Source organism: Pavona decussata, unplaced genomic scaffold (assembly GCF_977016875.1).
Source record: "Pavona decussata unplaced genomic scaffold, jaPavDecu1.1 SCAFFOLD_87, whole genome shotgun sequence".
Classification (NCBI taxonomy): Eukaryota; Metazoa; Cnidaria; class Anthozoa; order Scleractinia; family Agariciidae; genus Pavona; species Pavona decussata.
The window spans coordinates 2,117,730-2,141,477 of NW_028145504.1; the positions used below are offsets into that span (position 1 = coordinate 2,117,730).

At 39.5% G+C, this 23,748-nt stretch overlaps 1 protein-coding gene and 1 long non-coding RNA gene across 2 annotated transcripts in view; both read left to right on the forward strand.

Annotated features, from left to right (window-relative positions):
• The window catches only part of LOC146474725 (uncharacterized), a 95,514-nt gene that overhangs the window by 50,940 nt on the left and 20,826 nt on the right, over window positions 1-23,748 (forward strand). The gene's annotated exons all lie outside the window — the stretch shown is intronic.
• Window positions 18,613-21,288, forward strand: LOC146474730 (uncharacterized). Its single transcript, XM_085116849.1, has 3 exons — window positions 18,613-19,924; window positions 20,025-20,643; window positions 20,829-21,288. The coding sequence occupies exons 1-3, from the start codon at window positions 18,613-18,615 to the stop codon at window positions 21,286-21,288; spliced, it is 2,391 nt and encodes a 796-aa protein (XP_084972975.1).

Sequence of the window (23,748 nt, forward strand, 5' to 3'; positions counted from 1 at the left end):
TTAAAGAGAATGGAAAATTTCATAACATCATGTACACAATAATAATTATTGAAAACAAGAATTAGAATTTTTTTTTAAAACTTAAATACGGGAAAGATAAAAGGACAATTTAAAAACTATTTACACAACAATCGAAAAAATCAAGCTATTTTTGAAAAAAATTGAATAAATGGTAAAAAGGTTAATAGAAAGTGATAAAAGAGAAATAAAAAATATCAAAAAAAAATTAATTTGTTTATGGCAATAAGTAATATTTTTTTAATTTTTTTATTATTTTTTTACATTCACGGCAGTCATCTCCACATGCACACTCTACCATCCATTTTGAGTTGGTACGTGGTTGACGCACATATTCTAAGATGTCAAATTCTTGCAAAGCTTCGTTTACTTGAACAAGGTCGTGCTCTGCTTGGATCTGGAAGGGAGCATCAAAGACATCTTGCTCTGAGTATCTTTCTGCACTTACCCTTTGTGCGGGTCAAGACCCACTGTACCAGTTTCAAGGAATTTTGCCTCCCAAACGAGGTTTTAATACGATACTATTGTGAGGTTGTCAGCGCCAGGTATGATACCAGTGGCCTGCATACCGCGCCCGACTTACTATTAAAATTGACTCAACACTCTCTAAACTTTCACTCTCCCTTTCCTCGCTCTCTCTCCTTTCTCTCCTTTCGTACTTTCGCTCTCTTCTCTCTCTCTTCCCTTCTTCTGATCTGTGCCTTCTCCAACTCTTTCTTCTTTCTTTTTTCATCGATTCTTCTTTTTCTCGTTTCCTCTCCTTATTCTCTTTTTTTTCTTTCCTCCTCCCTTCTTTCTGTTTCTAACCTCCTTTTTCTTCTTTCTTCCGCTCTATTTGCTCCTGCGGATGGAGCTTTCGGGGCCTCCCCCTGTTCTTGTTGCCCGTCTATATTTATTTCGCTCATGAAATCTTCAAGAAGAGTCCTCATCTTCTCCCTTCTTTCTTCCTCCCCTTCCTTTGTTTAATGTCTTAGTCGCTTCCCGCTCTGTTTCTCTTTTTTCTCTCTGCCGCTGCCTCCATCTTTTCTTTTGCTTTCTTACCAAATTCGGATGATTTTTTCTCCATCTGTTTACTTGTTCCACCTTCTTCTCTTTTCTTTTGTTGCCTGATGTTTTATTGTTTCATTTGCTTTCTTTAAAGCTTCTCAATCTCGGTTTTTGCGTTTAAGCTCTAAAGATAAATTGGCGATCTTATGGTTTAGTCTTAAAAGACTCGCACCGCCTCATCAGATAAGGGTATTTCAAATCCCATCTGTAAAAAACAAAATGATTTGTATGTAGGTTAAAACAATAGCTTTATTCATTAACAGACAAGTATTTTGAATGTTTAAAGAAAATAAAAGAAAAGCATATTGAACTCCACTTTGTTGCTATTCGTTTTTATTTCTTTGTATTCAAAAGCAACAAAGAGGTGCTAATTTTTAATGCAAATTCAGAAATGGTCCTTAACAGTTATCTTCTCAATACGTTTGCCGTTTGGATAACGATGTTAGTTTAGAGAAACATAGCTATGGATTTCTCTTTTAAAAACGTTTGTCTAAGGGAACCGCAGTACGATCAAAGACTTAAGTAAACGTTTTAGGCGTAATAAACTGAAGAAATGTAGGATATTACAATAACAATTAGAAAAAATTGACGAGGATGCATCTTAAAGCGTAAATGAACAACATGAAAGCTATATCGTTTATCAAGAATCAGTGCAGAATTTCTCTTTTAAAAACTTGTGTCTAAGGGAACCGCAGTACGATCGAAGACTTAAGTAAACGTTTTAGACGTGATAAACTGAAGGAATGTAGGATGACAATTACAGTTAGGAAAAATTAATTATGATACATCTTAAAGCATAAACAAACAACTGGAAAAGAGACAGAACTACAACATCAAAGCTACATCGTTCATCAAGGATCAGTGCTGAATTTCTCTTTTAAAAACTAGTGTCTAAGGTCGCTGTTGGCTTGGTCAACCAGACTAAAGTGGGTTTGCTCATCAAGAAACGAGAACAGGTACTTTAAGGTGAGACCAGGAACAGAAATGCCATCTTTAAACATGTCAATCTTCCTTTCTCGCCAGAATTGACTCATTTTTTCCACTGCCTCGAGGAATGGAACAACATCCAGGTTATTGTTCCAAACTAGAAAATCTCTAAAGGTTGACATCCGGCTTTCTCCCCACACTTGCTGACAGTACTGGTATTCGTCTTCGGTGATGTTAGCGTTCTTCAGGGATGAATAGAAGGCAGCGTGAGGGGGTAGCGATGTGTCATCCAGCTTGTCCAGCCCATCGACCCACTCGTACGGGAAGAAACCTTTAGTCTGCTCACACTCGTAGGCTTTTAAGAACTGGTCGTAGCTGAAACCGGGAGCAAGATAGTTCGTGATGTCCAAAAATTTTAAGAAGTCTGTCTTGAGGCACATGTGGTTGCTGTTTCTTTTTACAGTAAACTTGACTGGCTGAGTCTCAATGAGGTACGGGAACAGAAATTCTTTCACAGCGTTCAGATCGTACTTGCCAGAATTAAAGCGAAGGACAGGCAATTCTTGTATGGAGATGGTCAATTTTTGTTCTAAAGCCTTCAGCACTTTGTTATCACTGGTTTGTGCTTCACCAAACAACATATCCTTACAATCTGCCATTTCTTCTCGCCTCTGTCTCTGTTCTTGTTTTCTTCCCTGGTCCAACTCTTCGTTTAATCTTCTACAAAACGATGGATCGTTTTCATTGACTTCGTCATCTAAAAAGGCGGGATCTTAGTTTTCAGAGTGAATCTCTTCCTCATCCTGCTCATCATCACTGACCATCAAATCGATTCCTTGGCTCTCATCAACTGCGCTCTCTTTTTCACTTTCAACTTCATTTTCTTCTTGCATATCGACTAGCATTTGTGGTAACTGATCTTCATGCGCCTCACCACGCCTAGGTACAGATGCTCAGTTGAGTGCTTCAAATACGGGTGCGTACTGTTGGCGTAGCAGAGAAGACTTTTTTGTGCTGAAAGCGACCAAGTACTCGATAAACTCTGTAATAAACACGGTTGGGTCGCCATTAGACAGGAAACATTTTGGTACTTGATACTCAGGCACGTTACTACACACACTCACACTGAGGGAAACATGCGACGATAACCAGGTTAAGTTGTCTGTGTTTTTCTCTTGGTTGGCGTTTTCCTTGTCAATAAAGCATTCAAAATCAAAGGTGGCTCTGTAAGGGAAGTAGCAGGCTTCTTTTGGTAAGATGATGCCTTCGTCTTCCAATTCTTCAAATATGGTTTTAGGGACATGGTAGGCACCGCCAGGGTACTTGAGCTGGACTTTGCCGTCACAGGTCTGTTCGTGTCTTCTTAACTTATTGGCACCTTCCCAGTACTTGCTGCAACAGGAACTGCAGTAGTATGGGTCGAATGACTAGACCAATTTTATTCATATATTTAAACAGAATCAGGGGTGACTTAAACCGGTTATAAGCGTTGAATGAGTTGACGTGACATGTGGTAGATATAGGGAAAGGGTTTAATGAGATGCAAGTGTATGTATGATTTGGAGTTTAGTATATGTTTATTTGGAGTGAAGTGGACTGTGCTCTGGTGGTACGATTCCGCCCAACCAGCCGGGTGGTATCGCAAATATATAGGGAAAGAACAATGGATAAGTCGAGAACCAATGAGAAACCACTGACGTCATGGTCAAACAAGTTGAATGTAGAAAAACCAGACAAAACCAGTTTTGAACACCATTAAGTATTCAACATGGTCTCCTTAATATCTCAGAGTAGGCAAACTTGTCAAACCGGTCCCTATAAGTTGACTTTATTGGTTTAAAATCTTCCTATAAAAGCGAACTCTTTACGTAAAAATTAAAGCGATGGAAAACTTTATGAAACAACAAGTGTTTGCATAGGATATGGAAGCGCTCACTTCTCAAATGAGACGTTTACAGTTACAAGACAGAGTTGTGACTTTATTGAATGAACTGTGGGACAATGTTTGTCATAAAAGCATCCCTCGGAAAACAATTGAATCAACATGGGAGGAAAATGGAATGGAATTTACTATTGGAGAACTGAAAGTGCCTTCATTTTATTTTCTCGACGAAAAGAAATTTACGCGTCAACTTAACAAGATTCTGAAATTGAAGATACGCGATGAGATTTGGATCAAGGCTGTTATTCAACAAACATTTTTGCATGACTGGTGTATGGAACCATTTACCCCGTGGTGTGTCAAGGAACTTTTTTAACCCTTGAAGGAGACAGTGAAGGAGACACCTGATTGTGAGAGAAGAATAAACTTTAATATAAAAATGAATATTACAACATCTGTATACCTATACCTACAATAATTACTTATGAAAAAACTTTGAAAACTGTGACTTTGAAAAATGTAATAATAGGAATAAGGCAATTTTAAATCTATTTACACATTAATCGAAAATAAGAAATAAAAATTTGAATTTGAAAACTTTTAACATTTTAAAAGGTAATAAGAAAATTAAAACACAATAATTAAACTAGTCTCCTCCCGACGGTAATAAATATATTTAGTTAGCGTTTTTAACGATTTTACACATTGATTGCAGTGGTACTCCTCACGATGACAATCGACCAATTGTTTAAATAAACTGTATATCTGAACTTTATGAAGCTCAGTTTGCGTTTTATAAAAATATGTACACAGCGCACAGTTCCACCTAATTTCGCTTTCTGGGTGTAGGGTACCACAAACCTGTAAAAAAAAATTATTAAAAATAATTTTACTTAGTTTTTAATTGATTCTCGAAAGTAGAACCCTCATCAATAACTACAATCATCATTCACACGTACACCTCTGAGTACGTATGGATATTTGAGCTCATGTGTTACAAGATCAGATCAATTCATTGTATCATCGGCTTAAATACTTTGGAATTACTTTTACCGCGCATAACTAGAAACAAGCTTACATAAGGTATAGCACATAATGTTTTAAAATACTTAGCATTCTTCTACACTCCGCCATAAACTGGTCCACTTGTTCAGTGTAGTCACTGGTCCACGCTGTTTCAAAATCTGTTCGGCAGTGAGTGCATTTGTTCAAACTTGCCACCAGCGTCTTGCGCCACCGCCTCTTAGAATTTTCGTGGCAACCCTGCCTACAACAGCCAGATTCTGGTAGGTTCCAGCCTTCCTCCATACATATAAAACAAGTGCTTAATACCTGCAACGTAATTAAGAAATTTTACCTTGAGTTTCGTAAACTGATCTTTAGCAATCCAATCGAAGCTATTTCATACATAAAGTTCGAAACAAAGCACGCCATTTTGAACGCCATTAACGAAAAGATTTGAACGTACGCAAACCTTTGAGAAACTTTTAACGGGCTTCGAGATATATGATTTAAGGACAAACGCTTGAATGTTGACTTCAAACAACTTTTCTAGGTCATCTAATTCACTTAACTTCACGCCATGAAACTTCTTCTTGGATAGACCTGCTTCTCGATACTGCTGGTAATAGTGCTTGGTCTCTCTCTCTAGGTTCTTTGTGTGGCAACCGGTATGGAGCGCCAGGCAGCGGAAGAAACACAGATTATCTTCATAAGGCTTACCCATCTGTGCATTGGTTCTAGCGCGTCAATTCCTCGATTCTGGGTGATATAACCTGGAAGATATTTACCACGATCGATCGGATGATCACAAAGTTCCCATACGAACCACGTCACATTCGTCACGAGACCCACAACCCATTTAGAGTTAGGCCTCTGCTGGCGTATCCACTCCAGGAAATCAATGGCTTCTAATTGTTCGTACAGGCGTTCTAAATCTTCACGGTTTGAGACAAGAAACGGCTGCTCCAACACCGAGTTGTTGTTGGCAGAGGGGTGATGGTACTGTAAAGCTCCCGTTTCAGTGTTTTGGAGGATAAACCCAAAGGCGAAATTGACTTTGAAGACTGTAGGCTGATCAGCAAAAATGTGGTTTAGCTGTTCTTGGAGGCCGGCTGGACTGATGGTGGATAAACGGAAATTATACCAGTCTTGTAGGCGGTTGTGTCAGCTGAATCTGGTTCGAATTTGCGGCCAGTACTGTCTGTACATTTGGACAATGTTTTCTTCACTACTGACAACAAGGTTGGCCGGAATCAAAACTGGATCTTCTTGCCAACTGGAGCCAGCAGTAGCAGCAGCAGAAGTAGCAGGGGCTGGTTCTCAAGCGGTACTCGTACTTGCTTGGTCCGACCTCTTAGATCTTTTTCGCCGGCGGAGCGTCTACAGGTTTTGCGGCGGAATGTTTACGGGTTGCAGCGGTGGTGGTGGGTTGTTGATGCGCGGTGCGAATATGAGCGTTAAATAGTGCGAGGTTGTGTAAGGTTTTGCTACAGGTGAACATGCGTTGCACGCCTCGTTTTTTGTGCGCCTTGAGATGACGATTGAGGTTGGATTTTGTTGTAAAGTGTTTGTCGCATTGCAGACATGTGTGCGGTTTTTCACCCGTATGGACCGCACAGGTTGACAAACAAGTAAACAAACACAGCCACCTCTTCTGAAGGGGCACACCTCGTCCTTGTACAGTGGTTAAAGGCCCAGCATAGTCAACGGCTGCTTGGTCAAAGGGACAGAAGGTTAATCGAAGACGGATCTTTGGAATCAGGGCCATGATCTGTCTAGTGGTCTTGCTTTGCCTTCATTTACACGTTACACTCGCGCTCCCACTCTCGGATCTCTTTTCGTGCTGCAATGGTCCAATGCTTTTGGTTAATTTGGGACAAGACAAAGTTGCTTCCTGCGGTATGGTTGGCCTGTTCATGATAATGCTTGACAATGAGTTTAGTCACACAGTGTCCTCGAGGCAGTATCATTGGGAATTGTACATCATAAGGTAAGTACTCTGTAAACTGAAGCCTTCCATTTGAACGCATACAGCCTTCTTCGTCTAACAAAGGATTCACTTTGGCTAGCGGGCTCTTGGACGGTATCTGTTTCTTGGACACAAGAGCTTTATATTTGTCACGAAATGCTTTGCGCTGGCACAATCCCACCACCTTAAATAGCACGTCTGTGCTGTCAGAGTATAACGCTGCTGCCTTCACAGGTAGATCTAGGGCTCTGGACACGACAAAAACAACTTACACCCTCTTCAAGTGGGAAACCAATTGTTCCATTGGATGGATTTGAAATTTCGTTACAATCCTGTAGTGGTATCTACAAAAAAAAAACAATATAATAAATTACCACTTTTAGGGATTTAAGTGGGTGAATGAATAATGGTCATTCTGAAAATAACAAATGTCCAGAAATTTCATGGTCTGGTGACGGTTCCATTCCAGACATGCATGTTAATGTAAAGTAGTCTGCACCGTTTAAACATTCTGTTCTAACTCTCTTAACGGTATTTTTTACAAACAAACAAAATAAAACCATTGCGAATGTGCACTTATCGTTAGGTTAACATCAGGTGAATTTATTTCCTCCAATATTTCTTTTAATAACTGCATAGGAAAAAAAATAAATAATAAAGTCTAAATAGCAAATGTCCAGAAATTTCATGGTGTGGTGACGGTTTCGTTCCAGACATGCATTCTCAAGGCAGTGTCAACGTTTAAACATTCTGTTTGAACTATTGTAACCCCTAAACGGTATACACTTATTGTTAGGTGTTGTGAATAGGGCAGTTTTGGCTTAGAATGTACACTCTCATGCGTGACTGTGATCTCATTAGCATACGCGCACACAAGTTAGCGTTTTTTGATTATCTTAAGAAACGTTGTTCCGACTGTCCTAAGCAAAATCAAGCTTAGTGTTTTCAACCTAGTGTAGGGTCGTTTCACAAAATTACCGATTTTTAAGCTGTTTAATGAGGACGAAATGAGGAAGAAATTAATCTATTCAATGAAACAAAAAAGGCGGGAAAACAAAGTCAAGAAGGCCGTGGGATTCAAACAAGATAATGCATTCACCGCGCATTTTTAAAAAGTATCACAGTGGGCAGTTATTCTGTAATCCTTTGATAATCCTTTGAGCTGGTTGTGTGGTAAAATGGAGTGCGAACCTTTGATAACGGCCATCGTGGAAAAAATATTACGCGATTAGGCTACAGGAAAAAGGGCTACGCTGAATCATTGCACGTTTCGCTATCTTGTTGATTATTTAGAATTTCCCGACATAGAATGTTTCGAACATTATCCCTGGCTAGCCAGGCGATTTCAAGTGGCATTGGAAGACTTTGGTCTAAAGAAACATTAAGTGGAATTAGCAAGACAGATGCATTGGTCTGGCCGAAAACTCGCTACACATGTTTTGCAGTATGCCAAAAGATTACCCGATAGCAACAACTCTGACAAGGAAGAATAAGTGACAAGGATGCGTTAAGAGAAAAAAACAGTACACACAAAATTTACTGAAGCGTTGGAAAATGTATTGATGCATGAACTGGCCGTCAACAAAAAAAGGAACAAAAAGCGACTTGCGATTTTTTTAAAAAAAGAGCAAACTCTTGTAGAAGATGTTTTGAAGTCTGATTAAACAATGACAACCACACTCCCTTTTGTTAGCCTCCATATTGTATTTGTATTTGTATATGTAATAGGACTACATGCTGTCCAATTTGAAAATAATTGGATGCGAAAAATTCTGAGGACTGCCAAATTGGACGAAGCCTACGGCCTTGTCCAATTTGGCAGTCTGAGGAATTTTTTGAGTCCAATTATTTCCAAATTGGACAAGCATGTAGTCCTATTACCTATTAATATTATTATATTGTGTGTTATTTAAGGGTAAAAATAATGCTGATTTTGTCAGGAATATATTATTACAAAACATAGACAATAATGCACAGAATTGATTTTTATTGTTAAAGAATATTGCAATACAATTCAATGATTTAAATATGAATTCACAACAACTCTGTATGAAAATTACCATGATAATGTCTTATGAAAGCATTCTTAATGTGCAATGACTGCAATTGTATCTCAAATATAAATTTTGAGGGATGACTCGAAGAGGCATCACAAAAAAAAATTAACCAAAACAATGACTTCAATTAATATGCAAATTTGAAAGGTGGCAAATCTATTCTACAAATATTACATCATGGTAATCAGAATGTCATAGCATGGGTTCCAATGATAAAATCAAAGAGGTCTACTCATCCTTTTTCTGCAATCCCTCGTATGCTGGAAGTCCTGGAAAACCGCTGTAGATGTTTATGGTGCCTGTGAAGGTATTCTGAATGGTTAATGACTGTTGCTGACTCTGGTTTATTTTTGAGGGCTGAAGGGGCAGCTTTCCATTATTTTGTTTAATACTGCTGATAATATTGGACAATTCTCTGGACTGGTTTTCATCATCTCCTTCATAAGAATTCAGGCTTTGAATGTTCCTGTGTCTGCGTCTAATTCTTTGAGCGGAATATCCTCCAAAAGTTGTTCTTCCCCACGAGCGATTTTCCATGAGTTGAAAACATTCAACCACGGCGACGTGCTTTTCTGGGTCTTTTTGTTCTGGTTTGCGGGTCTCATTTTCTCTCTTGGAAACCTGCCGCCTATTTCTTCCATTTCTTTTTGAACAGCTTTATCAAAAAGCTTGAAGAAAACCCCAAAATTTGGCACATCACTCGCCATTTTGGAAAGTGTTTACCAGTGATTTTTTTTCGCGCTGCTACAGCGAATCCGTGCTGGATCCTGATTGGTTCAATTTTGATTTTATTGTTTTTCGCGCATTTTAATTGGTCGAGAATGAGCTGTCCAAATTAATTAGTAATTTGGACAGTCGAGTTTTGTATATGAAAAACAAATATCTTCGGTATCCAAAGTTAATTTGGATAGATATTTAAAATTTACAAATAATACAATGGTTGCTTGAATGGGATTTCTGACTAGCAATATAATTAAGGTAAAAAATGTGAATATATTTCTTAAAACTTCTTGCGGTGTATTTGTTCTTTTATTTCCCAAAAACTTGTTTATTACAGTCTAATAAGTATAAGGTACACTACAATAAGAAAGAAAACTCGCAATTTAGAGAAACTAATTATTTTTAGACAGTTATTAATTAGTGCTTTCCTTTTTGTCTTTTATTCATTTTTGAACATATAAAAAAGTTGTAGAACACTGCATGACAGTAGTTTTGTGTCAAAGATGACTTTAGAGTTTCTCGATAAGTTGACTTTTGCTCCCGCAAAAAAGCATGCCCTCAGAAGACTTACGGCGTAAGGAAAATTCCCAAACCTTAGGACAAAGATCTTCGCAGAGTACCTTGAACGCGTGGTTAACCCTCAATCTCCTCAATCTGAAAAGGCAGAGATTGATGCGATGGATGATGTTCGATCGTTGGGCTAACTCGTCTCACAAGAAGAGGAGTGCGTTGAGGAGAGCGATGTTCTTCCCGAAAGAGCGCAGGTCGCTGCTCCGCAAGACCGCCCTTAAGAAGTATGCTCGTAAAAAAGTAACTAAAGTGCAGAGGGACGTGGACTGCTGGGGAAACGTTTGGGGAGACAAGCCTACTGTCGAAGGCTTGCAGATGTTGAGGGACTTTTCTGGGTTTTGTGGAACCTTACTGGATTGCCCTAGACTCAATACGCTGAAGGTTTCTTTGAGAGGTTTATTGGCCTGCTCTGGTCGGCGTCCGCGTCTCAGAAGAAGGAGTAAAACCTAATCAACATCGATGGAGAAAATGCTAAATTGAATACACAACCCTAGAATTAACAGTAACTGCGGGACATACACTGTTGGTGTCCACGAAAACACACTATCTTCTGTTGTTGTTTTTTTTTTTTTTGTTTTTCGTTTTGTTTTTGTTTTTTACTATTGGAACGAGACATAAAGTGAAAGCAAAATAACAACACCTAAGGTGAAATGAGAGAAAATATTTACAAATGAGATGAAATAACCTGGGACATCGCTCTATTAAACAGGGATAAATGACAAAGCCGAAATATAGGAGAACAAAAACAGTCAGTCTAAAGGTCTAGGAGATGTCCAAAATTACTTTATCTCAAGGGCACTGCCAAACTGAGGAGGCGTGGACACGCCTCTTCCGCGACAGGCTTGGCGACAATGTTGAGATTTGCTTCAGAAAATGATCAAGAGACCGCGAGTGAAATTGGGCACCACAAACCTGTAAAGGAAAAATAATTAAAAATAATTTTACTTAGTTTTCAATTGAGTCTCGAAAGTAGAACCCTCATCAATAACTACAATCATCATTCACACGTACACCTCTGAGTGCATATGGATATTTGAGCTCATGTGTTACAAGATCAGATCAATTGATTGTATGATCCACTTAAATACTTTGGAATTACTTTTACGGCGCATAACTAGAAACAAACTTACATAAGGTATAGCACATAATGTTTTAAAATACTTAGCATTCTTCTACACTCCGCCATAAACTGGTCCACTTCTTCAATATAGTCATTAGTCCAGGCTGTTTCAAAATCTGCTTGGCAGTGGGCGCATTTGCTTGAACTTGCAACCAGCGTCCTGCGCCACTGCCTCTCACACTTTTCGTGGCAACGGTGCCTGCAACAGCCAGATTCTGGTAGGTTTAACCCTTGCTCCATGCACATAAAGCAAGTGCTTTATACCTGCAACGTAATTAAAAAATGTAACTTTGAGTTTCGTAAAATCTCTAGCAATTCAATCGAAGCTATTTAATACATAAAGTTCAAAACAAAGCACGCCATTTTGAACGCCATTAACGAAAAGATTTGAACGTACGCAAACCTTTGAGAAACTTAAATGGGCGCTCTTTGAAATCGCACAATCTTAATGTTAAAACTTTTAACACGCTTCAAGATATATGATTTAAAGACAAACACTTTCAAACTAACAATTTTAGAACTCAACAGAGAATCTAAACGTAGAATAAGCAAATGAACTCTACAACGCACACTGCTCGAAACCTCATCGAGAAACAAAGCGCAACATTTCACTGGTAAAATCTATAGCAAGCTAATCGAAGCTTTTGAAGGCACAAATTTCTTCGCAAATTTGTAAAGAATTTAACTTATACTAAGCACAATTCACTTGTAAGCTGTAAGAAATAAAAAAATCTTACGTGTATTTGAAACTGTCTTTGAAAGCGTGGGAACTACTGTAATTCGAAAAGCATCAAATATACAACGCGAATTTCGTATACTTACTAGTCGAAGCACAATCCTTGTTATCTCAATATCTTTCTTTTCCATCTTCGTATTCTTTATTTTCTTCTTCTAGTTTCTCTTTCTACTTGCTTCCTTCTCCTCGACTTTGTGTGAATACATGCTCACTTTCGCTTGGGTAGCAATTTTTTAAGAATTAAACGCTAACGTAATTGGTTATTTTATTTTGTTTTCCATTCGTCAAAATAGCCAAAAACCGATTAACCATAATCGCTAATCAGAGACGAGTATCTGTTCTTGCATACAAATGTGATCCGATTTCTACTAAAGGTCAAACGTCTTTACCGGACCGCCAAGGGAAAAACTTTTTACACTGGCACGGTGAGTGAAAAGTAGTGTATCCCGAATGCTTGGGAGAGTCTTATTCATATATGCAGCAGCCCTGATTTAATGAGGTTGTCCCCTAAAACCATTGAATAAGTTGACATGACATAAGGTAGATATAGAGAAGGGTTTAATGAGATGCAAGTCATCTAGGTGGAAGAGGGATTTAATGAGACGCAAGTGTATGTATAATTTGGAGTGAAGTGTACTGTGCTCTGGTGGTACGTTTCCACCCAACCAGCCGGGTGGTATCGCAAATATATAAGGAAAGAACAAAGGACGGGTGATGAACTAATGAGGAGAGACTAACGTCATGATCAAACAGGCTCAAACCAGTTTTCCTGAGTGTATATATTAAAAATGCCCACCCACTAGAAAAAACTAGTCAAACCTGTTTTGTTTACCCTTATTGAGTATTTAAAATGACACCGTAAAGAAACAACATTGAATTGAAAAACTGCCTTTAATTATTAAAATTACAAAATTTAATTTTAAAAAAAAACTTATTTGGAAAAACGGTATTATTTACATTTAAGAACTTGGAAAAAGAAACTATATTCGAAAACACTAAACTAATACAAAAATTTGATCTACTATTTTTTATTTAAAAACACTAATACTATTTTCAAGAAAAAAAAAGACCGTGAACTATTGATTATTAAAATTACAAAAATTAAAAAGGTTGACTTAAATAAATTTCTACGAGGGATCTGTTCGTTGATGGACACCTGTTACATTCATCTGGATTTGCGTGCCCACATTGCACGAGGGACCGTAGTTTTTCCGCCAAATCCATTTTCTGATACTGCGTCAGCGGTCTTAAAAAGTAATTGCAGATGGCACACAAAGAGTTTTCGTCTCTGTGTGGGTGGAGTGCAATGCAATGCTGAGAAAACAAGAAAAAGAAAGAAAACAATTGAGTTATTTGTTGGGTTAAATTAACCATTTCACTCGAGCGTGAGTTATAGAAAACTCAATTGACATTTTAATATCAAAAGTTTCGACGGGACTAAATATAATTTACCTCTTTACACTCCAACATGAAATTATGGAGCGCGACCATTTCCTCTATGGTCCATGGAGGGGGCAGCTCCGTCCGACAGTGCGGACACCTGGAAGTACTTGGAAGTAAAGTTAATCTCCAGGTGTCCAGACATTCCCTGTGCATCGGTTGGCCACAGCATTCTATTTTCTCGATACCAAAGTCTTCTTCTTGGCAAATTACGCACTCCTCCTCCTCCTGTAAAGAAAACAAATCGTACTTTCTATTACATTCGTATAAATACTTTTTAATTCTTACCTTAAAAAATCAACGGTATACGATTTCGAGTAACTTTGCGAGCAGTTTCTTTGAACACATGTTTTGATTTCATATGCGTGCAACAATAATTTGCTTTCAAGTTAGAACGAACAAAGATTTTGAATTTCACTCGAAACTTAACTGTGTTATTACAGATACATTGTCAGAAATATTTTACGCTTGACTCAAACAAGAAGCGAAACTAACTGATAAGCAAAGCGTGCTGCAACACATTCCTACACGAAACTTTTCGCGTTACTTTGCACGGGCGGTTTCTTTGAATACACGTTTTAATTTCATGTGCGCGCAACAAGAGTTTGCTTTCAAGTTAGAACGAACAAAGATTTTGAATTTCACTCGAAACTTAACTGTGTTATTACAGATACAATGTCAGATATAGTTTACGCTTGACTCAAACAAGAAGCGAACTAACTGAGTAGCGAAGGGTGCTGCAACACATTCCTACACGAAACTTTTCGCGTAACTTTGTGCGCAGTTTCTTTGAATACACGTTTTGATTTCATGTGCGCGCAACAAGAGTTTGCTTTCAAGTTAGAACGAACAAAGATTTTGAATTTCACTCGAAACTTAACTGTGTTATTACAGATACAATGTCAGATATAGTATACGCTTGACTCAAACAAGAAGCGAACTAACTGAGAAGCGAAGCGTGCTGCAACACATTCCTACACGAAACTTTTCGCGTAACTTTGCGCGCGGTTTCTTTGAATACACCTTTTGATTTCATGTGCGCGCAAAAAGAGTTTGCTTTCAAGTGAGAACGAACAAAGATTTTGAATTTCACTCTAAACTTAACCGTGTTATTACAGATACAATGTCAGATATAGTTAACGCTTGACTCAAAAAAGAAGCAAAACTAACAGAAAAACGTGACGCACTGAAAAGCACATTTTGTTTTCACCAAAACGTATTGATGCTACCCAAGTTTAGCGATCGGCAACAGTTTGCCTTTAAGTCAAAACGAATAACCAATTTTTGAATTTAACTTGCAACTTAACTGTTGTAATAAATCAATGTCAGAAATACTTTACGCTTGATTCAAACAAGAAGGGAAACTCCATACGCGCGCGGTAATAATTTGCTTCCAAGTCAGAGCGAATAAGGATTTTAACTTTAACTTGCAACCTAATGATACACTCACAGACATAGTTTTACGCTTACGTCAATCGAGGAACGAAATTGTTTGAGTTTAACGCACTGCAAAAAACCTAGCGCAGGATTCTATACACTGAAAAACGTAGCGAAACTTTTCGCGTAACTTTGGGCGAGCGGTTTCTTTGACTACACATTTTGATTTCATGTGCGCGCAACAAGAGTTTGCTTTCAAGTTAGAACGAACAAAGATTTTGAATTTCACTTGAAACTTAACTGTGTTATTACAGATACAATGTCAGATATAGTTTACGCTTGACTCAAACAAGAAGTGAAACTCACAGAAAAACGTAACGCACTGAAAAGCACATTTTCTTTTCACCAAAACGTATTGATGCACCTCAAGTTTAGCAATCGGCAAGAGTTTGCTTTCAAGTCAAAACGAATAACCAATTTTTGAATTTAACTTGCAACTTAACTGTTGTAATGAATCAATGTCAGAAATACTTTACGCTTGATTCAAACAAGAAGCAAAACTAACGGAGAAGCGAAGCGTGTTGCAACACATTCTTACACAAAATATTTTGCGCTTAAGTAAAGCAAGAAGCGAAACTAATACTTTTAAGTCCTATCGAATGACCATAATGACATGTTAAGCAAATATAGTGAACTCACCATTCTGATGACAACTCTTACAAGCTCACAATCCATGATAGATGATAACAGTTGTAGATAGGTGATAACAGAGATAACAGTTGTAAAGATAAGTGGGTAACAACTCTTAATTCGACGCTTATTTATAACTGAGTCAAAACAACGTGATTGGTCACTTTGCTATGCTACCTGATTGGTGCGTTTTGAACATAAAAAATTTTCACTGTCGAAAGAATTGCGAGTTATCTGATTGGTGCGTTTCGATCCTACGATTTCAAGCTCCAATTGATTATACCATGAACGCGGACACGTGAGGAAAATGCTTAATTTTTTGATTGGTTAATGTCACAACTCTATTATCTCTTCTATGTCAAACAATAGGAATGAAATGAAATCTTGTGAAACCAGATAATTTCTTGTTTAAAACCAGTTTTTAACAAAAAAAACCCAATGTATATTGTTTCAAAAAGGTTTTGATTGGTGTTTTTCGATCCTGAGTGTTTCCTCAGTATTCGCATAATAATTATAAAAAGAGCTACATGCTCTAGGTTTTTCATTCAAGTTTGACAAGATGGAAAGACAAGCTCACTTTAACCCTGAAGTTTCAAGAGCCGTTTAGATGAAAGATAAGAAGACAGAGCGCTGTAATGAACATTTGCCAGGTACACATTTGGTGAGTGAAGACGAAATTGCTTCACGTACATCTGAATTTCAAGACGTACACCGTATTCAAAAGAGACAGTTGCATGAATTTCATGCTCAAAAAAAAGAATGCCGCCTTCACATGCGTCAAGATATCACAGACGCTTTTTGGTTTGTTTATGAGCAAGAGGTGTGGGATCGGTTGATTGATGCAACTGGTACCCCTGACCTGACGGCTGACCATGTAGATGCATTTTTGTTTGAAGTCATTCGGTCCTGTGACAAAAATGAAATTGTAACGCTATGGCGTGAGAAGTGTATGATGATGGATCCTGCAATTGAACAACATGAAATGGTTCCTTTTCACGACCGTTGGATTCAGCAACAGTTCAAAGAAGAAGGAAATGGGAAAACCATGAAAGATAGATTGAAAATACGAGCAAATGATTCTTCACATTGGTTAACTGACCTCGTGGATGAACTGATCACATCCCCTGACACTCCTTCAACGCAAGACTTTAATTTTGAAGCTTTAGATGAGTTTGTAATCACAACTCCTGAGACCTCAGTGAACTTTCAACAACATGAAAACTTCAATGACCTACCTCAGCTCATCCCAGGAGTGGATTTTATTGATCTCTCAGAAACTGAACCAATGACTGAGTTTAATTTTGAAGCCTCGCATGGAACGGAACCCAGCTCTAACAATGAATAACCTGACGTTTTAGAAGATTCAGATGAAGCAATGATACACGCAATGGAATGCTGGGAAGAGGAGGAGCTAAGTTCAGCAATTGATACCTGGGATTATAGCTACCTACTAGGAAATGAGGTAAGCTGAACTAACGTTAATGTTTTTCAGTTCTGTAAGTCATTCAGCCTTGTTTTCAATCCTGACGTTACTTTCCTAATAACGATGTTAGTTACATTACTCTGTGTTGATTCTGTAAGTTATTCAGCAGGTTTTTAATCCTGTAAAAACTGACGTTACTGTTTTTCGGTTCTGTATGTCATTCAGTCTCATTTTCAATCCTGACGTTACTTTCCTAATAACACTGTTAGTTACGTTACTCTGTGTTGATTCTGTAAGTTATTCGGCAGGTTTTTAATCCTGTAACAACTGACGTTACTGTTTTTCGGTTCTGTAAATCATTCAACCTCGTTTTCAACCTTGACCCTATCTTTCTTTGTATTAACACTATAAGGTTTTTTAAGTCCAAAATCTTGAACAGATAATCGTCTATTGTTTATCTCTGTAAGTAACTTACTTTAAATTTTTAATACTAGATATATTACTGTTTTGTTCACAGTACGATCTTATTTCATTAGAAGGAAGACGATGAGTGCTTATTGGCTGCAGAACAGGTTGGGTCGGGAAAGGATTTATGGACATCTGAACAGCACTACACACTTCGTGAAGTAGCCACAAGACAAACCCGCAAATTTAACACTACAGCTACGGACTATCACCTGTCATTAAAGCTCCAAGCAGAAGACGTATCCCTCATGGATCAGTTGGGTAGAATTTTCGACTCCATGGTACATGAACTGACTACAGGAATGCCCGACAACGATCTGGTACGATTTGTCCGCCAGAGTAAATCATTAGACTACCCCATATCCTTACCGTTCATGCCTCGTCACGAGTTAAATGCCGAGCAGATCATGGGCGAGGTGCAGCGAGTTTTGCAGTCAAACGAAAACGTCAATCTAAAGGATGGAATGAGTGTCCATTTGTTTCACGTTGGGATGCCACAAGGTGGGGTTGCGACTCGCAAGAGAAAACACTTTGGTTTCAAATTGTCCAAGTTCCTTGACAGCAAGCGATGCGTCATTCGCATCAGGAATAAAGATTTCCTATGTCTCGCCTGTGCCTTGGTGACAGAGTTGGCTCGGCAAGAAAAAGACCCTGCATATGGTTCTATTCGACACGGATGCAAACAACAACGACTTCTAGCACAACAGCTGCATAGGAAGGCTGGAGTTCCAGAGGGTCCCTGCGTACTTCCCGAGGTGGCCAAGTTCCAACAAGTAATTACAGAACACCAGATCGTCGTCTTCTCGGCTGAACACTTTAACGCTATTATCTATGAAGGGCCCAAAAGAGAAAAACAAATTTATTTATATCTTTATCAAAATCATTATGACGTCATCTTATCTGTCTCCGCTTTCTTAGGTAGAGGTTATTGGTGCTTAGAATGTAAGAAAGAATATGATAAGAAAGAAGAACATCATTGCAGTAAAGTATGAAAGTGCTGCTTCACCGAAGCTTGTCAAGGGTATATCCAGAAAGTACTGTGGCGAGAGTGTGGGGAGTGTCACAGAATGTTCGCCGGAGACGAATGCTACGCTAACCACTGTCGTCCAGACAAAGAAGGGCAATCGGTTTGTACTAAATTCTATAAATGTCGAAAATGCAACAAAGTCATGTCGCACAAGAGAAGAAGTCCAAAAGCTCACATGTGTGGTGAAAAAATGTGTTGGAACTGTGAGGAATTTGTGGACCCCAATACTCATCGCTGCTACATGAAGCCTATTGTGTTTCAACAAGATGACGACCAAGAAGACCCAGAAGACCAGCAAGAGCAAGGAAAGCAGAATGAAAACAGACGTAAAAGAAGACGTGTTGCAGAAGAGTTGATTGACAATGACGTAGAGGAAAGTGATGAACAAGAAGGGCAGGAATATTTGTTCTTCGATATCGAGAGCAGGCAAGACGAAGGACGGCAAATTGCAAATTTATTAATTGTACAAGATGAAACAGGGTTTAAATTGGTGTTCAAGGGGGATGACTGCGTGGACCAGTTTGGCACGTGGCTGTTAGATGGAACTCATGAAGGTGCCATCGTCATCGCCCACAACCTCAGGGGTTGTGACGGGTTTCTCCTCTGTGAATATTTCTACAAAGAATGTCTATTACCAAGCCTGATCCTGAACAGTGTCAAAATCATGTCTATGGAACTCGAACAAGCCAACACCAAGTTCCGCGATTCTTTAAATTTCCTCCCAATGCCACTGAAAGCCTTGCCCAAAACCTTTGGTCTGACGGAGCTCAAGAAAGGTTACTTCCCTCATTTCTTTAACAGAAAAGAAAATCAGCGTTACGTTGGTCCTCTTCCGCCTATTGAAAACTACGACCCAGATGGCATGAGTACTAAAGAACGGCTGGATTTCCTGACATGGTGTGAAGGGTTATGCATGCGCAATTATGTGTTTGACTTCCAGAAAGAATTGGAAGAATATTGTCGCAGCGATGTGGACATTCTCAGACGGTGCTGCCTACAGTTTAAACAGTTGAAGGAAGAAACCTGCAATCTCGACCCTTTCAAGGACTGTGTTACCATTGCAAGTGCCTGCAACCGTGTGTTCCGACAAAATTTCTTAAGAGAAAACACTATTGGACTCATTCCCTCACAGGGATACCAACCCGCTCGCAAGTATTTCACCATGGCTCTCAAATGGTTAGCGTGGGTTCATCACCAGACAGGAGACCGTATTCTACACACTTTGAATGGGGGAGAGCAACGAATCGATGGTAACTACGTGGATGGCTATAATCCTGAGAAGAGGACCATTTACGAATTCATGGGGTGCCTGTGGCATGGTTGTTCCCGATGCTATCTACATAATACCATGAATCCAGTGAATGACACAAGAATGGAAGATCTCTTGGAAGGTACCATTCGCAAAGTTGAGCGTTTCAAGAAGCTTGGATTCCGAGTAGAAGTCAAATGGGAATGTGATTTCAAGCAAGAACTAGCCACCAACCTAGAGATGAAAGCCTTCATCGACACCCTTAAATTCGACACACCATTAGAACCCCGCGACGGTTTTTTCAGGGGGTCGTACAAATGCAGTTTGTCTTCAAAAAGAAATTTCTGAGGATGAGAAGATCCATTATGTTGACTTCACCTCATTGTATCCTTGGACAAACAAATATTGTGAAGTCCCGACTGGTCATCCAGAAATTCTCACAAGCGAAGCTCTCGTCAACCCTTCTGCTACCGAGTTCTTTGGTATGATTAAGTGTGAGATTCTCCCACCCTCCTTCCTGTTCCATCCAGTGTTACCCTACCGTGCCAATGGAAAACTGATGTTCCCTCTCTGCAGAACATGTGCTGAGAGCCTACAACAGACACCCTGTGAACATGCAGATGAAGAACGTATGCTGTCTGGAACCTGGTGTTCCATTGAGATTGATAAAGCGTTGGAGCTGGGATACCGCATGGTTCGAATGATAGAGGTGTGGCATTTCCCTCAGAGATCGTCCGAGCTTTTTACAGGGTACATCGATACCTTCCTAAAAATCAAACAAGAGGCGAGCGGATGGCCGTCCCGGTGTCAGACAGAAGCTCAAAAGAGTCAGTACATCAGAGAGTATGATCAAAAAGAAGGGATCAAGTTGAACTATGAAAAGATCAAGAAAAACCCTGGACTGCGTTCACTGGCTAAATTAAGGTGGAGCTTGTCAAAGACCCAGAACGTTACTTCCAGCTCCTCACGTGTTAGTCAACCCAAGTGAAAAACATTCAATTCGTCAACGATGAGTGTGTAGAGGTGTACTACACACAAGGAGGTGGATTTGTTCCCATTTCTGATAAGACCAATGTTGTCATTGCTGCTTTTACAACTGCCCATGCCAGGCTGAAGCTCTATACTGTCCTTGAACGTCTACAAACAAGAGTCCTGTACTTTGACACAGATTCTGTCATCTTTACTAGCCAACCAGATGATTGGATGCCAGCCCTTGGCGACTATCTCGGAGAGTTAATGAATGAACTGGATGATGATGATTATATCACAACCTTTGTCTCCGGGGGCCCAAAGAATTATGCCTACCAAACAAAGAATGGGAAAACAGTCTGTAAGGTCAGAGGATTCACCCTCAATTTTCGTGGATCACAGAAGCTCAACTTTGAAACCATGTGTGGTCAAGTCTGCAATCCAAATGGGGAACCCATCTATCTGGAGAATCCACACTTCATCAAACGAGATGCAAAAACAAAGACAATACATACAGTAAACTTAAAGAAGAGGTACAAACTTGTGTGTGACAAACGAGTTATTCACGGTTTCACAACATTGCCATATGGTTACCGCTGACTCTACCGTTCCATACTGGAGCCTACAATCTGAAATGGTGACGCTATGGAGGATAGGGATGGCTATAAGGGGAGGTTTGGAGGCCACCTACAGCTCATTACACATTGAACAGTGACCATAAACAGACTGTATTTTTTCCTGGTGCGTGGCTGCGCCCAAACACTTGCACAACGTACCTCTTTGCCAATCGTTTCCTCTCACCATTGGTTGGGTGTTTTGAAAGCAATAGGAGCCATGCACTGGGGTAGGCTGCTGGGCTTTTATGCTTATATGGCTCGAAGCAACGCACCTCTGAGAGAACAATATACATTTCACCTAATGTTATGTGACACGTATTCATCTCATTATCCTACTCCCTGGTGGATGATTTGACAAATAATAAAGGCTCCTTGGCTAATGTTATGGAAAATGATAAAAGGCGGACCTAACAAGTTGCATTGGTCATTCGTAAGACAACCATGGGCAGTGCAACAAGTCGTCTTTGTGCAAGTTCAACTCCTACCCTCGCGTTAAATGATATATGTCAGAGGATGCGCTGTTCAGTTGCATGTTGCAGTGGTCAAGTACACATCGATGTAAGAGATGCGACAGAAGAACACGAAGAGGGGGACGAAGAAGAAGAATACCAACGATCACACGAATCGTTTACTAGAGAAACTGTATTATGAATTTGATCGGCCTTCCGCATTAGGTGGAGTACAAAAGTTGTATCGAGCCGCACGTCAGTATGGACTTACGCGCTTGCAAGTTGTTCAGTGGTTGCAGCAAATACCTGGCTACACTCTCCACAAACCAGCAAGAAAACGCTTTCGTCGCAATAGAGTATTTGTCAACGGTTTGGATGAACAGTGGCAAGCGGATCTAGCAGACCTTCAGAATTTGACTCGGTGGAATCATGGTCACAAATACTTGTTAACTTGCGTTGATGTCCTATATTGAGTTCCTTGCAGCAGTAGCACTCACTGATATTTGCTAGCAGATCACGGCTACAGTTACCACAAGTACATCTACATGGAAAATAATTCGTTCGAATGTATGTGAGTACTTGGCCATAGTTTTGACAGATGATAACGAAGAGCGCGTATGCAAAATGCAAGGTGGGAACTTTACCATTCACTAACACGCACTCTATTCTCCAAGCGTTCCGTTAAATCTTCTTTGAGTCGTCGCTTCTCCTCTTGTTCCTTGCGATATCTTTTTAGCCATTCTTCGTCTGCTATCGGCTCGTCCGCGTACGGTTCGAGTGTATCATCATCTTCACACGTATTACTTGTTTCGTGGACGCCATCTATCGCCTCGACTTCGACGCTTTCAAATTCGTCCTAGCTGCTTTCTTCAGCGGTTTGCTCACTTTCCGTGTCAGATAAGTTTTCTGCCATGGAATATACTTATTTGGAGCTAAGTTTTTCCTTCCTACCGGTGAATCTGACGATTTTCTTTCTGCCGCGAATGTACTTTACTGAAGGTCAAGTGAGTGTTTAGACACGAGAGTTCTTGAATGTACGTCACAGACCATGTCACGTGGCCCTATTGTGAGTCCGTCGGCATGCTCATCAGCGGGGCGGGTGGACGGCAATAAAATAGGATTTTAAAGATTTTTAAAATTCATAAAAAATTCGTGTTTCATGCAAATCGAAAAATTTTTTCGCGGACGTTCTTCGCGTGATGTAAAGATTCAGATGAGAAAATAAAAAAAATTCCGTTATGGGCACTTTAACAACTTGAGGTTTAAGCTATGCCCATTAAAAATGCAGCATATAACTGGGATCGATCGCCTCTTGATGTTGATGTCCATTTAACCGGAACCAAGCAAACAGACTAAACCTCTTGTCTTTCGCCATGACGTAAAAAATCGAAAACGAATGGGGTGACTTCGAAGGTAAAGCTTTTTTCCCCTGATCATCTTGTAGGCGTCGATTAAAACACGTCCTTTACACAACAGTAGCTTTCGATTACTTTGCACTGATGTTCGCAGACATCTCTGTACTTTGCTTTTTGCAACCCATACACGAATTGAGTCGTTAAATAAACGTATAATCAGTGCAAGGAATTTAGAAGTTCTTGGTCGTAAACTAAATTAAATAACAATCGCTATCGAAGAGCTAGTGTTGTATCAGTCGAACAGCTTCGGGTGTGATCTGGTTATGATCTGTCTTGATTGACATGTACTTTCATATCGCTGATTCTAATTGGATAATGCTACAGGAGGAAAATTCCTCCTGTAAATTTGGCGCGCTGCAAGTGATAAAAGTTGCTTGCGCCAGGTCCATTCAATGAGAAGCGAGCGAGCGACTTTGAGAAAGTCTAGCTACCATGTACCGTATTTACTCGTGTATAAGTCGACCTTTTGTGACCAAAAAATCAGCCCAAAAAATCGCCCTCGACTTATACATGAGTCATACACAAAAACCTGACCAAGAAACCCAAGAAATTAGCATAACAATTACTCGAAGTCCGTTA

What these genes read in the sequence shown, in the direction of transcription:
- LOC146474730 (XM_085116849.1), top strand. Translation starts at nt 18,613, where the DNA reads ATGTCGCACAAGAGAAGAAGTCCAAAAGCTCACATGTGTGGTGAAAAA. An exon ending in AGTAGAAGTCAAATGGGAAT is followed by an intron (nt 19,925 to 20,024) that starts GTGATTTCAAGC and finishes CGGTTTTTTCAG; the next exon opens with GGGGTCGTACAAATGCAGTT. An exon ending in CGTTCACTGGCTAAATTAAG is followed by an intron (nt 20,644 to 20,828) that starts GTGGAGCTTGTC and finishes TGCCCATGCCAG; the next exon opens with GCTGAAGCTCTATACTGTCC.